The 16,379-nt window shown below is 34.6% G+C and overlaps 1 protein-coding gene across 1 annotated transcript in view; it reads left to right on the top strand.

Annotated features, from left to right (window-relative positions):
* Positions 1–16,379, top strand: part of l(2)k09022 (HEAT repeat containing 1 homolog l(2)k09022) — a 447,482-nt gene that overhangs the window by 233,575 nt on the left and 197,528 nt on the right. Inside the window, exons 22-24 of the mRNA XM_090374601.1 lie at positions 1,055–1,186; positions 2,936–3,033; positions 15,360–15,509. Of these exons, the coding sequence (XP_090230727.1) occupies positions 1,055–1,186; positions 2,936–3,033; positions 15,360–15,509 (380 nt within the window). The remainder of the gene's footprint in view (positions 1–1,054; positions 1,187–2,935; positions 3,034–15,359; positions 15,510–16,379) is intronic.

The following is a 16,379-nucleotide window of genomic DNA, read 5'->3' as shown; positions in this document are numbered from 1 at the left end:
AACAGTTAAGTAAAAAAAAAAAAAAAAAAAAAACCCCTTGCTTCCAAGAGAACCATTCTCAAATCCAAACTTGCAAGTATAACAGCAGCCCTCTCTCCTGAGGGGATTGCAAATCTTTGAGTAAATTCAACACATCGTCCAACCCTGCAAAAGGTCAAGATAAATATCATCTAGTCTTGTAATAAACAACAAATACCCCATTGCAAAAGTTGAATTATAGTTTCCTAGCCCAAAAACGAGACTTCAGGCCAACACATTGACTCTAAATACAAGAAAAAGGCCATGACAAGGCAGAAACACAGTCTGGCAAGTCCACATCAATAACCCTTAACATAAAAGGTCATAACTCTAGAACAAGTCTACATTTCACAGACCATTTACACAGCACAGCTGGGCTCAGTAACCTACTTTATATAAAATTGACCAAGCAAGAGCCGTCTGGAGCTACAAAAGCATTTTCCTTAACTAGAACATGAATTTACAATTAATAATTGTAATTTTCATACACCTTAGTTAATAATTGTAACTCCTGTCTAAGATCAACAAATGTAACACATTAGACATCAGAGATCATTGCAGTGCCCCACAGTCTCTGGAGCACTGCAGTTGACAATAAGAATTAGAAAGTCCTAATGCAAAAAGCTTAGTATTTAAACTTCCATGATCGGTAATAAAAAAAAAAAAAGAAGGGAAAAAAAGACACATAAAGGTCCACGGGAGAACTATGTGAGTTGTTGTCTGTTAAAAATTCCATGACATTGGGCATAAATCTATTCATGACTCTGTCCAATTCTGAGTGTACAAGTCGTGGATGGAGCTTCTGATTGAGCATTTTTTCACAGTAAGTGAGTCTAGAGACTGAGGATATTTTTTTATTCCAAATACTGATAGGTTAAAGGAAGATAAGCATATCTGTAAGTAATCCATTTTTGTTAACATTGCAAATATATGTGAATAATGGGTAATACCTTATATTAACAATGTTAACGCTTTACTTTTAAAATTTTTCCATTTATAGTCTATCTGTTATATTTTAAACCTTTGTTTTTTTCAGTTGACAAAAGAAGTTTTTTTTTCTATTCCTGCTATGGAAGTACAGCAGATGCTTTTATCCACCTTATTAAACTTGTATTTTACATGTGGATCATTAGAAATGGGATGTGGAATACTAAAAGTATTAAAAAAAGTAAGTTGTTTAAAATGATTAAACTGTTGCACTAGTAATTTTCAATATCTGTACTATAGACATACATGGATTTGCATGTATGCAAATTATATTTTATATAGTATTGGACATAATTGATTATTTTGTGTATAGCAAATCATTCAAATGATTCATTTGATTATATTATTTCAAATGTTTGAGGGGGATACGTATAAGTTTAAGTTTTCTTTTGAGGGGGTCCCCCTCAAACCCTCAATCGACCATATGAAAACAAGGCAACAAGTGAATCCTCATTAAGTGGGGGGGGAGGGTCTTTCCCAAAAGAAGGAATGGAAATAACTATAGCTGGTTATCCTGCCCAGTTTTATACAACAACAACAATGTCAAGCATACTAGAAACATTTAAATCTGTAGGACACTAAATTTAGTATTAGTATTAGTAGTGGCAAATGATCCAAGAAAGCAAACTTATACAGTATCATGGGGGGGGTGAATTTACCACACCAATTCAAAAATTTATCCTCCCAGTAGTTTAGTTTTCTAGTTCTTCATGGGATCTCTACCTACTGCACCCTCAGTTGTCATTCAGTTATGAAGAAAAAAGATGGCAACATAGTACAACAACCAACTGAACATTGTCATGATTCCTGTCCTCAAAAAGCAGAAGCCAACATAGCCAGAAGCAAAATGAGAGTAGTTAGTTCTACTCCTCGCAGTGTGATGGGGAATGTGTTGTCAGAGTTGAGTAATGATGTACTGGCCCATATTGCCCAAACAATCATCCCTTACGAGAAATCTTCTCAATCACAGAAAAGACGATCATTTGCTTATCCAACAACAATAAGCTTTGACATTCCTGAGAAGTACTGTCAACTGATACTTCATGATTCTTGTGGGGATGAACCAGACAGTACTCTGGTTTATGTGATAAAGAACTCTTGGTTGATTTGAACAAAGATACAATTTATGGAGATGGCACCTTTGAAAAAGTTCCAAACGTGTTCCAAACTTACCTTAGAAATAAAGGTTGCAGGTACAAATACTGCCTCCAATATTGAGCATTGTGATTTTCCAACATTTTTTAACAGACAAGGTATAAATAGTGCAGTATGACTTCAAAACTGAATAAAAATTACTTTACTATTAATTACTAGTATTGGATGTCTCAGAAATGAACAATTTTGTACATTGCAAATAAATAGTAATGGTGACATACAGTTTAGGAAATATACAAAACAGAAAGAAATTAGTGTTTGGAAATCATTAATGGAACAGTGTGTGAATTTACCACCCAAAGGTTTTTCATATGTTTCTTTCATTTTGAATATTTTTTACTTGAATATATATATATATATATATATATATATATATATATGTATGTATGTATGTATGTATGTATGTATGTATGTATGTATGTATGTGTGTGTGTGTGTGTGTGTGTGTGTGTGTGTGTGTGTGTGTGTGTGTGATTTTTTTTTTTTTTTTTTTTTTTAACTCTGGCCAGCCTATTTTCCTTATGTCATTATAGAGTCAACTATCTCTCTGAAAAATATTCAATAAGTGCTAGATTTTTTGATTTCTTAAGTTTTGAGATTCTGCTATATTAAAATATCATAAAGATATATTTTTGTGAAAGTATTCTTTAAAAATTAATCTTGTTAAAGATTTCTTTTAATTATATTCATAATATACATGCTTTATTAATATTTTATGAGGTTTTGAAATAACAGGTGTAAATATTTAAAAGAAAAAAATATTTATTTTGCTTAGCTTTGTTCCTGTTCAAAGCTGTTAGTGAAAGAATTGCAAATAGGCATATGCACTTCTAGCAAAGGTCAAACTACAATAAGAGAAATCAAAAGACAGAGGTAATGTTTTAGATTTGCAGTTTCTTTAAATATATTAATTCTTGTTTTCCTTAATTGCCATACATTTATCATATGTGTATTTAATTATTGAATTAACATTTAAATGTATCATATTATTACTTCAGATACATGGATTCAAAAACCAAATTTAAAGCAGGATGATGTAATTTTGAAGCCCAATGAAAATATATGGGGCTTCAAAATTGGTGTTAAGCTGTTCTCAATACACACATTATATTATATGCTATAATTTGTCTATGTTGCATATTTTTTTGTTTGCAAATAATGGGGTAGTTTTTTATACTTAAATGATGGAGAAGCATTATTCAAGTCCTTGAACAAGTCATTTTCTTAAGGGCATTATCCATAAAGATTTATACCAATTACACTCTTTACACCATAATAACTTCATTTATTATTCAGCAGTTTTGCAACACCTTTGCTAGAGCCTTGCAGGTGATCAGTGCTCCAGTAAAAGTGTTGTAAGTTATTACTGACTAAAAAGTAATTTTATTTTGACAATTAGTACCAATCTTTAAAGGAGCCTTATTCTGAAGAAAAAAAGCCAGAAGCATTACTATGCATTCCAGTCTATAAGTTGACCTTAATTTTTTGCCTTCAAAGTTCATGCTTTATTTGTATTATAAGTCAACCTCGTTTTTTTTTAGTCACCTGCATTAAGAATACTGTTTACTTTTGCATTCAATTATTTCTGCTCTTTCTTTTAAAAGTTAACATTGTGGCATTTCATTACACTGTAACAAGTAAACTGTAAATTGCTGTGAAATATAATAAAATAAAGTTGTAAGGGTGTACAGTACTCCTTTATGTAGTAGGTTGCAAAATTAAAATCTATAAGCATAGGAGACAATGTGGCATCGCTGTGTGTAGCTAGCAGCTTTGATTATGTAACTGAGTTATTCTTTTGTCTGCTAGAATACCTGTGGTGAATATTTCACCAGAACTGTTTCAGAGAAGAAGTAAATATTAATATTGAAGTAGTTACAAAAACCTCTCCATTGGCTCTCTTTGCTGCTACCTAAGGTATTCAGTGGGTCAGACTCATGTAATAAAATGATTAAAAATGCAATTTGATAATTGTTGTTAACTATGGACACTTGTTGCACTGATTTGCTCTTGCATGGATTTCAGCATTACGTTTAAGGCTAATTTGATTTTTCATTATTCACTTTCTTTGCAAATCTTTCTCTATAAAGCACATGTTGTCTAACTGTTTTTCCTGTCTGTCTTGCAATTCTTTGCCTGTTTGCTTTACTTTCAGCTGCTTTTTTTTATCACTCTGCTGAGGTCTGTATTGCTCCTTTTGTTCTTGAGATTGTTGGCAGTGTCTCTGAGAAGCAGTTTCCCCTGGCATTTTCTATATTCTAAAAATTAAAAAATAAAATAATGAAAAAATTTGAAGTTGGTTGGGGGAAAAAAATATAATGAAAATTTTGAGTCAGCCAGAATTTTTTTTATACTGCTAAATAAAACCTATTGCAAAAGGAATCGAGTCAAAATTGTTCAAGTTCAAAGAGCATTCCGGATGGAGAGACATAAGCAAATTATTATATAGATTGCTAATTGTAATAGAACCACTCCTTTATTTTTTTGTTCCTAACCAAGCCATTCCTAAGTGTCAGTGTATTACTGTTTTGCAAATTGAGTTCTCTGAAACTGCATGTTGATATGGAAGCACATTTGTTTTTGTGAAATTGGCACTGTTGAATATTAAATCTGAAAACACCAATGAATTTCTTGAATTGTTTTCATCTGATGAAGAAGAACAACAAATTCTTGGATTTTAATAGATGGCAAACAATTTATTTTTCTGTGAAAAATAAATGTAATGAATTGTAAATATATTGGTATTATTCCATGTCTTTCTAAACCTAAGCTAGAGTTGTTACCTTTTCAAAGTTTGACCAAGAGCCCTTCGATGTGGGCACTGTGTGTGGTAAGGGGACTTCCCAGTGATGCTGCTGGACCTCTAGATTGACATCACTGGGATCCATTGCGCATTACCTAGGTTCCAGGCTACCACCATAGGAATCTGGTGTATTTGCCATGCACTACAACCTGTGGAAACTTGGAAAGGGGGATCTAGGTGGTTGAGGAGTCCAGCTTCAACACACCACTTTTGTCCCTGATTCAACAAGACAGGTTGTCCTGTGATGGCTTGCCCAGGATCAATTGGCCAGTGGGTTTGTCTGCAAAGGTCAACTGTGTAGATGCCCAGCCTGAATCTGGTCTGACAGGATTCAGGCTGGTGAGGTGCGGGTAAGGTGTCCAGGTAACTCTGGTGTGTCCCACTCCTGAGTGCATTTATTGCTTGCTGAGTAGTGGGTGCCCAATTTGGGCTCCTTGGCTTGGGGGCTCCCAGGAACCAAAAAAAAAAAAAAAAAAAAACCCTCACGAATCCTGATAATTAAAACTTTTTTTTTTTTTTTTTGAGACCTAACACGGTCCCTACCAGATACTATTATAGTTGACAATTATTTCACCAATGCAGTAAAATGGCTCAGAATGGAAGAAACATCAGAACCTGCACCATGTTTCCTGGTAATTTATTCCACTGCTAAAAACCCATTGGGAAGATGTCCTTCTTTATTCATAAGTGTATGGAAGGGTTGCCAAAATAGGTAAAATGGCTACATTCTAGTGACACTGAAACTACTACTAAATTTATCTTCTAAATTGAAACTACTAAATTCATCTTCTGGTGTGATCTCTGACTGGGATATTATGAAGAATGAATTATGTCAGAAGAAGAAGAAGAAATCTGTTTTGAACTTAAGCCACAAGCATTGACAGCTGTAAAGAGAATATTCATTCATAGGAATGGGAATCTAGTACCCACTAAAAACCTCATCCTTTCAACTCGCCAACATCTCCTAATTCCATCACAGTTTGCTATCTGCACTGCCAAGTAAGACTGTGCATACCAAATCCCTTAAGGTGCTTCATGTGTCAAAAATACAGACACTTGTAATTGGCCTGTCACGGTGCCCTTGCATGCACTCGATGTGGTGCAAAGGACCGTGAAATCATGGGATGTTCAGCTACAAAACCTGTATATGTCAACTGCCAAAAGAACACCATGCATACTCATCACATGCCAGTAGGGGAAGGCAGAAATTGAGATCCAGAGACTCAAGGCAAAGCTGAATATATCCTATCAGAAGGCAAGGAAAGTAGTGAAGCCGATGAATAGCAATAAGCTACATATTCTGGAAAAGTTGCAGGGAAGAATTCCATTGGGATGCAAACTGATATGACTATTCCACCAGTAGAGTCATTCACTCCCATTACACTTTATTTATCGAGCCCTCAAAAATCCACCCAAAACACACAGCTGCCACTCCCTGCCAAAACAAAGTGGGGGAAAAAAACCGAAGGGAGCCACCCACAACACAAAAACAAACAAATGGGTGTCAAAGTCAAGGAAGGACCAGATGATTCAGTCCTTGAACTCTTTGCAGAAGAGAAAGAAATGAACACAGGCCAGTGTCCTTTCTTTCCAAAAAAAAAAAAGGGAGATAAACCCAGGACTGAGAAAACAAAGCCCTCAGCCCTTCAGAAGCTGACAGATGGATCTAACAAATCTAAATAAAGTTACATTAAAAAAAAAATTCTTACAATGGAATTGTCATAGATTCTGTCGAAGTGGTGATGACACCCACATGACCATGCACAGACCTGCTTTTGCTTAGGAGATGTATTTAAAATGAGGAACTGTCCCCACTTACTATCAACTTAGAGGCAGTAGTGGTTCATCAAACACAATAAACTTCTAACAGTAGGTTTGCTAACTGTTTGCTCCATCTATTTGCCACCTTGGAGCTACATCTGACAGACCTTGATAATCTCATTAAGTAATTACCATCCCCTTTAATATTACTAGGGGATTTCAATGGACACAGTACTTGGTAGGGTAGTGCTGACATCAATGGAAGGGGTAGGACTGTTAAGTGTATGCCCAAGAACAATGACCTTGCCCTTCTAAGCATGGGTTTTAACACTTTTCACATGCTTACCCATACTTTTACTGCAGTTGGTCTCTGCATGCTCCCCTTCTCTATTCCCTGTGTTTATATGCAAGGTGGTGATCACTTCCCTGTGATATCTATTCTTTTCAATGGAAGACCATGCCACTCATTGAAGGTACTGCAATGGAAAAGTGATCATGCTGATTTCAAACATCTGGCAACATTTAATATCACCACAATTGGCCAGGAGACAATATTGCAGTTATGTAGAATGTAGAAAGTATTGCCCAAGCAGCAGAAATTGCAATTCTGAAGATATAAACTTGCTCTGCATTCTACAAAACCATCATAGAATGCACAGCAAGAAAGGCTCAAAACAAGCTATGCAGAATATTTTGTAATTATCCCACCACAAATAATCTAATAGTCTTCAAACACGCAAGCATCAAAGCATGTTATATTAGCTGTCATAGTCAGAAGGAATCTTTGATTTGCTTCACATTTCCATCAACCAGAATATTTTGTAATTATCTCACCACAGATAATCTAATAGCCTTCAAACATGCAAGCATCAAAGCATGTTACATTAGCTGTCATAGTCAGAAGGAATCTTCGATTTGCTTCACATTTCCATCAACCAGGCAGTGACACCTAAACTAGTGTCACTATCCCAGATATCATATTTAAGTTGATAAAAAATGAATTAAGAAAATATAATACTTTATTTTAATTATCACATGAAATATGATGGCAAACATTAGCAAATACTGAAACTTTATTAGTGAAGAATATTTTTGAATAAAAAAATAGAAAGAAAACATAACTAAATTACGTATGACCACTTTTAAACTTATTTTTCTTCCTACAAGTCTAAAGGCCTCTCATCTGCTGCTTTCTCAGTTGGTGTGACACACGAGGAATAAATAGCAAGAGTTCCATTATGTGAATAATTGTAGAATCTGACACAAAGTTCTCTGAGCAATGCAGACAGGCTGCTAGAACAGCTTGAGGTTCTCTCAGCGATATATACAAGAACTTGGCTGGGCTGGACAAGGAGGTGATTATCTCATTGTATAGGGCAATGGTTAGGCTGCATCTTGAGTGCTACGAGGTCTGGAACAAAATACTTTGGTTCTGTTAATTGTAACACTTGGAAACATGCAAGTAGACCTGATTGAAGTTTAAGGCTTTGAATGGATTGAGTAAACTTAATGATCATAGTAGTCTTACTCTTTCGCAGTCCACACACACACACACACACACACACACACACACACACACACACACACACACACACACACACACACACACACACACACACACACACACACACACAAAGGGATATAAACTTAAATTGAAAAAGAATAGTTGTGCAAAAATTTGCTTTCAGCTGGAGAGTAATTGATTGGTTGAACAAACTACCATTTGGTGTTGTGGTAATGAGTAGTTTAAATAAATTCAATCCAGTAGTAGTAGTAGTATCATATCCTTTTCAGTGTGAGTGCTATAGTTTTCTGGAAGGCACTGGGGCCTGCCAGGGAACCATATCATGCTTTGCATTTTACTAGTAGATTGCAATGCTTATTGATTTTTAATAATAGTTTAAAATTTTGCAGACTGTTTTTTTTTTCCTTTTCCTTTTTTTTTTTTTTTGGCTTTTAAAAACGCCTATTAATTTTAATGAAATAAAAAGCTTATTAATTGTACTTAAATTTTCCAGAAAAATATTGATAACATAAAATATAAATACTGTATTTAATTTCTGACAAATTCAAATTTGTGGAGGCATTAATTGAACGAAAACTGTGCCATTACTCCAACACAACAAATTAAAAAAATACTTTGAAATTAATGTATTTCAATGAAAAAAAATAATAAATTTCTATTAATTTTGTCAGTATGTGTGGAAGATATAAATACAAAATAATTCCTTTTTTTCCTCCCAAGGTACTTGTGGTATTCACCACATGAAAATTCTCCTTGGCTAAAATGTAAAAACAATTGCAATACGTTTCTTTGTATGCCCATCTTTTATTGTGATTATTTTATTTTTCTTATGAACAGTTTGTTTCACATATTACCATCAGCATATCACTTGCAAATTGATGCCTTCTAAATAAAAAGTCACGACCAGCATATGGTATTCTGGTTGACATCATACATAGCAAACAACTTGTCCAGCTACAAGTATCTTCTTTGATATGGTTGTTAAAAATAATGTGGGGTACCAGAATTTATAGTTTTGTCACTGATCTTCAACCCATAGAGAGTTTTGATTTTTTTTAATGTGTAATGATGCTCTTTTCTAAGGGTGTTCTAGAAAAATTCTTCAGATCACATTCTATAGATGACAATTTTTTTCTTGTGACAAGCCAATGCTGTGTTTTCTATTTTTATACTTTTTGTTCAGAAGATGCCCACAATAACAAAAAAATGCTTGAAATACGAATATTACCAACCTCAAGAGTATCCAAACAAATACTTTTGTAATAATTTAAATGAAAGTAAATTTATCTTTAAATAAACTTTAAAAGTTTTAAAATTTCCTTTGGAAAGTGATGCATAAACATAATTTCTGCAAACAATCAGAACTACCAATTTCATGATATAAAGATAACCTTTCACCAAATTACCACTCTAATCTGCATTCAGTGTGATAATGAAGTGTTGTTCCCTGTGGTCACTCATGGAATTAATGACGTAATTCACTTATAAAATGAAAGTAAGCAATGTTAAGGAATATGTGTGCATAATTTTTTTATTTTTTATTTTTTTATTTTTTTATTCATTGATGAGTTGCACCATTCTGATTCTCACTGGCTCAGTTGCTGGTAGCAGTTCTGGCTAGATAGCTTGGAGAACCTTGAGTTGAAATAATAACTTATTGTTTATTGTAAAAGCTGTGATCTCATAAGCATTTTTTTCATATTTTAGAAAAGAAATAATTATATAGAAAGAGGTCAGCCGAATAAGGGGAGGATATAGTAATACAGGATTGCGCTTAGTGCTGTGTACAAATGCATTGTGCAACAATTCCAATCTTTTGCTGCCCGCTGCTCTTGCTTTATACTGAACTGCTCCTTACACCATATCTTTCCTTATTCACAGTGGCACCTTGAGCCCAATGCACAATACGACAATGGCAAAAAAAAAAAAATAAACTAATATTACTTTCCCTTTTGACCTGTCTTGCCAAACTTTTCTTGATTGCAGCGAAAGAGGCAATTTCCAAGTTGATAATTCCTGCTTTGTTTATGGATTATGAGATTGCTGCAAATTGTTATCCAGTTATTTGCATTGATTATCAGTTAGTATTCAAAGCACACACTGGGCAAGTGTGCTCTAATAAGCGCATGCTCAAATAATCACTTAAAATTACACAACAGCTTTTTCAAGTTTATCTACAGTCACAAGCAATTTGGATGAATGAGTTACCGAGTTATTTCAATTTTTTCAGATGTACAAGCAGTTAAAGGTCTTTCTATGTGGCCATTGTCTGCTAAACTTTCTCTTCACTCTTTGAATGTGTGGTGCCATCCAAATCCTCTCCATAAGCCTGAGGCATTTCCAGTGTTTCAGAAGAAAGCATATTTTCCAAAGTGTCAGAAAATTTTTATATCAGCACGACATGTCAACATTTTTCACATTCAGAAATCATAATAAAATTAATGCAGTTGAAATGTATACACAGTGTTGACTCATGCACTAAATTACCAACAATTTTCTGCCTATGTGACTTGTAATTTGACAATAGTAAGTTATGCTGCATTTATTGAGTTCTGTGGAGCTAAGTGGGGAGTTCTTTTGACTGTATTGTATAGTATTGAATTACTGTGTGCATGTGTGTTGAAGGTTAAGAAACAGAAGATATTCATTGGCATTGGCTTGAATTTTTGATGATTATAATTTGTAGTGTATCATGATTTTCTATTTAATTAACTCATTAATGAGTTAGTGAAAACATTTTTGTTTGTAATATAGTTTTTAGACACAAGTTGCTATAGCTAATGGAAGAAATGTTTTTATTTTTAAATATATTAAGGAATGTTAAATAAAAATGCACTCCACTTCTTTTTGCAGTACTGTGCAGTGAATTTGATGAATTTGAAGTGTTGGTCAAGACATCAAAGGCGGATATTGTTGCAATATCAGAGACGTGGTGTCACATATAAGGAATGCCGAACTGGAATTTGGTGAGTACAATGTGTACAGAAAGGACAGACTGGATAGGAAGGGAGGAGGTGTTATGCTGTTAATAAAGAAAAACATAAAATCAAAAGAAGTGCATCCAGTTGATATAGATGAACAGTGCACTGTTGAGTCAGTTTGGTGTGACATAAGCACTGCGAAAGCAAAAATAAGAGTAGGAGCGTGTCATAGGCCTAATGACTCGAATGAGTACAATGAACAATTGTACAGAGAAATAGAGTGGGCTAATAAATCGGAATGTCTTATAATGGGGGATTTTAACTTCCCAGATATTGACTGGAACTTGTGGGTTGGTCACTCACACACTAGTCAGACTTTTCTGGATTTATTGGTTGTTTTCTGCAGCAGCATGTTCGAGAGGCAACCAGAGAAAGTAATACTCTTGATCTGGTTATCAGCAGTGATCATTCATGTATTAGGAATTTGCAAATAAAAGAACCACTAGGTGGCAGTGATCACAGTGTACTGACGTGGGATTTACTTAAAGATTTAATTACCATCAGGGTTAAAGGAAAGGGTTTTTGCTTCCGTAAAGGCGAGTACAGTGGTCTCCGACAGTTTTTAAATTCTGTACAGTGGGATCAACTGACGATGTTACCAACAGTGAATTCCAAGTGGGAAGCATTCAAGGAATTAATCATGGAAGCTACTAAAAGTTTCATACCTATTAAGAAATATTGTTCAAGGTTTAGGCCTAAATGGTTGTCAAATGAACTAATGAGACTCGTAACAGAGAAGAAAAATGCATGGGATGCATATAAATTATCAAGCGACTTAGAGCAGATATAAGTTAATCTGTAATCAGGTCACAAAGGAGGTTCGGCGGGCGAAGGCAGATTAAGAAATCCTTGGCAAAAGATGCTAAGAAAAACAGCAAGGATTTCTTTACTTATATAAACTCTAAAAGGAAGGGGATGAATCTGATTGGTCCACTTGACATCGATGGTTCAACTGTTGATGATCCTGCTCAGATAGCAAACAAACTGAATGAGTATTTTGCATCTACATTCACACATGAGGAGTTATTAAGGTTTGAAAATGGCAGAAGGTTATCAAATTGTAGCAGGGTGCTTAATGATCTTGTAATAACTGAGAGCAAAGTGGAAGAGAAATTGTTGAAGTTAAACGTAAGAAAAGCACCTGGGGTGGATGGGATCTATCCAGTTATATTAAAGGAGGCGGCAAAGCAACTAAGCAAACCCTTAGCCATAATTATGAGAGCATCCTTGGACTCAGGGGAGGTTCCCATGGACTGGAGATGTGCAAATGTGTCCCCAATTCACAAAGGGGGATCGAAGGGTGACACGAGTAATTATAGACCAGTTAGTTTAACTTCTGTTCCGGGTAAAATAATGGAGTCGCTGGTTAAAGATGCATTGCAGGATCATCTAGACAAGACTGCAGCAATAATTCAGACATAGCATGGGTTTGTTAAGGGAAAGTCTTGTCTGACAAATTTGATAGGATATTATGATGTGGTTACAAAGGAACTGGATGCGAAAAATAATTTTGATATCGTATATTTGGATTTCAGGAAAGCTTTTGACACTGTTGCGCATGGAAGACTATTGTACAAATTGGAGCAGAATGGTATTAAGGGTAAGTTGCTACAATGGATAAAAGGATGGTTAAGTGGGAGAAGACAGAGGGTGGTAATCAATGGGTGCTGCTCTTCTTGGACTAATGTTATTAGTGGAGTCCCACAGGGTTCGTTGTTAGGTCCACTGTTGTTTTGTATATTAATCAATGATATTGATGAAGGTATATCAGGCTTAATGTCGAAGTTTGCAGATGATACAAAGGTTGGCAGGGTTGTTAATGACAGTAATGGCAGTGTGCTACTGCAACAGGATCTAGATAATTTGGGCAGATGGGCTAAGAAGTGGCAACCTTGACAAATGCAAAGTACTGCATATGGGTAGAAGTAACCCCAGAGAAACGTACCAACTGTGTGGTACTACACTTAGGGTGGTAGAAAATGAAAAAGACCTGGGAGTAATTGTGCAGTCAGATATGAAGTTCTCTGAGCAATGTAGACAGGCTGCCAGGGCAGGTCATGGGGTTTTGTCAATGATATATAGGAATTTTGCTAGCAGGGAAAAGGAGGTGATTATCCCTCTGTATAAGGCAATGGTCAGGCCACGCCTTGAGTACTGCGTACAGGTCTGGAGGCCTCATTTTAGGAAGGATGTAGATTTACTTGAGTGTGTACAGAGAAGGGCAACAAGATTGGTGAGGGGAATGAAGGGATCCTCTTACCAAGAGAGGCTTAAGTTCTGCAAATTGCAGAGGCTGGAGACTAGGCACCTGCGCGGTGATCTGATTGAGGTGTATAAGGCCTTGAATGGGTTGAGCACGCTGAATTCTGATGGGATCCTTCCACTTGTTCAGATTACGAACCTAAGGGGGCATAAATTCAAATTAAGAAAAGACAGATGTAGAATAGATGTGCGGAAATTTGCCTTTAGCCAGCGGGTGGTTAATTGCTGGAACAAACTTCCATCTGTTGTTGTGGAAGTTGATAGCTTAAATAAATTTAAGGAGGAACTGGACAGGAATTTGGAGGGAATGGTGTGATTTTTTTTTTTTTTTTTTTGGCTGATGCTGCATAAGCTCATACATTCGCTTTCTTGCATCACATGCCACTACTACTACTACTACTTTTTTTTTTATTTCTTCAAAAATATGAGTATTTCATGTGCATATAGGCAACAGCCCAATAATACGATTCACTCTAACACGATTGATAAATTGTGGAAATCCTCACACAACACGGTATTTTTGAGCTTTTGTGCTGGGGAAACCCTGCTATTATGTTAGATGTAATTTTCAATGTTTCCATTCCTTTTTGTGAATCCTTGCTGTTGACTTGCTAGTTGTTATCGCCTTCATGATATTTTTCTAAAGCACATTTCAATAAAAACAATTTGCAGTTTCCAGTTTATTGGTCTTTTTTGTTGTGTAATCAATTATAAATGGGGTAGTAAACTCAATCTTCTTGCATTTGCTATAGTACGATAGCTGGAATTCTGTGGGTTTTCATGTTATTATGGTGAAATGTGTTTCCCCTTCCATGACATATTTAATCAAAAAAAAAAAAACAAATAAATGTTCAGAAACTCGTTACTCTGTGTGCGTATCATATTTGTTGCAACTTGTGCATGCCGTGTTCTTTGTTATTAATTGCTTATCATTTTTACTGTTTTAAATTTTACAAAAAAAAAAAAAAAAAAAAAAAACAGTGAACAGAAATATCAATTAGTTAGTATGTACATATTACAGTACATGTTAATTAAGCTTTGTACATAGGCATAAATTTATTTTAATTTGCTAACTGGAAAATATTCTTCCAATTTTCATGTATCATTTAACTTGTTAATTGGTAAAGTAATAAAGTTAAATTTGTGCTTTATATCTTTAAAGCAGAGGTCCACTGTATTTTGTTGGTAGATCCCTGGGTTAGGTACTATTGAACTTGTGCTTGTTTGAGGGGCGCCTCCGTAGCCAGGTGGGAAGGAGCAGTAGCGCGTATCACATGCTTCTTGATTAGACCGGGGTTTGAGCCCGTCACCACCAAATACGAAAGATCGGGGAATGACCACCGCATATCCCGCAGCAATATGGCCTTAGTTGCTAATGCTCCTAAAAACCAAAAAACAACAACAACAACTTGTTTGAGACCATAAAAAATTTACTTTGAAGCGTGCAGTTTATGACTTTTAAAGAGAGCAGAAGGTACATGAAATCTAGATGCTGCAGTGGAGATTATGCCTAGCAGCAATGAAGAGGAAGAAAATTAAATGAACGTACATTATCTGACATATAAGTATCACAGTTTGTAAGGTAAGGTGTTTCTTCAGTTATTTAAGTTAATACTATTATAAAAATAAAGTTAAAATATTAAGTTATTATTACTATAAAAATTAAGTTCCTGATAGTTATTAAAAAAAATGGTGTATTTTTGTTAGCTTCTGGAACATATCCCCCCCCCCCCTTTTGTACAGGTTCTTAGTCCGTATAACACAGTTTTTCATTACACGAGATTTTATTGGAACCAAACTACTGTGGCATACGAGGAATATCTGTATATGATATTATTGCTAATTTGTTGAATATTATTATTTTCAGAATGATGAAAACTGGACCAGGTATTAGTAATGATGTGTTAGAAGAAGGGCCATGGAAAAGAGCAGTTTTAATTCTAGAAATAATTCAAAATAAAAAAAAGATAAGCCAAACAGAAATATTAATACCGGTATTGTTTGATCTCCTAAAAAAGTAAGCTTTTTAACATTATTATTTATATCTTAGTTTTATAGATATTTAACAAAATCAGTACTTTAGATTTATTAGATCTTAACACAAGCATGACATCAAAATATAGGTGTATCTTCCATATTGTCCTTAATTAATTCCTCAAAATGGTGGTGATTGGAAAATGATATTATTGAGTTCTCTGGCAAATAAAGGGATGTGTGTGTCTTCTTCCTGAAAGCAGTTTTCCCCACATTAAACTGGAAAAACTTTATTTTGCAGCAGAAACTCAGAAGATTTGCTATTATTGTTTACATACAGTTATTTCTTATTTGTGAAGCAAATGAAGTTATAATCGAAAATGCATTTGTGAATACTGGACTATGATTTGACACAAATTAGCATAATTTAATTTAAAAGTTAAAAAAGTCCTTATGCACATTAACAGTAAGTAAAATAACTTTGTGGCAAATAAATAAAAATAAAATTAAAACAAATGTTTTATTAAAAAAATTGGTAGAAGAATAAGAGAAATTTTCCTCAGTATGATATGTAGAACCTTCCGTATGACACTCTAGAAATTAAAAGAAATATAAAATTAACACAAAATGATTACAGTAATAAAATCAATTAAAAACAATTTTAAAAAAATTTAATGTAAATTTAGAAAAATGACTTTCTTTGCTGAAGCTGATGGAGCTTTTCAACCATTCATCTCAACAGGAATAGAAATAATGCGGAGTATATGAGCCGGAATCTTAAATAGAGAGATTATTCGTCTTCACACATGCGTGTAAAAGACCATTAATTAGAGATTAGATATGATGAATGTTAATAGAATTCTCATGTAATTTAATTTTGATGGTTTCTGCAATTAATAGTCTAGTATAATTA

This window comes from Mastigoproctus giganteus, chromosome 5 (genome assembly GCF_048544385.1).
Source record: "Mastigoproctus giganteus isolate SK-2022 chromosome 5, ASM4854438v1, whole genome shotgun sequence".
NCBI classification, from domain to species: domain Eukaryota; kingdom Metazoa; phylum Arthropoda; class Arachnida; order Uropygi; family Thelyphonidae; genus Mastigoproctus; species Mastigoproctus giganteus.
This window is presented reverse-complemented; position numbering and strand designations above follow the sequence as displayed.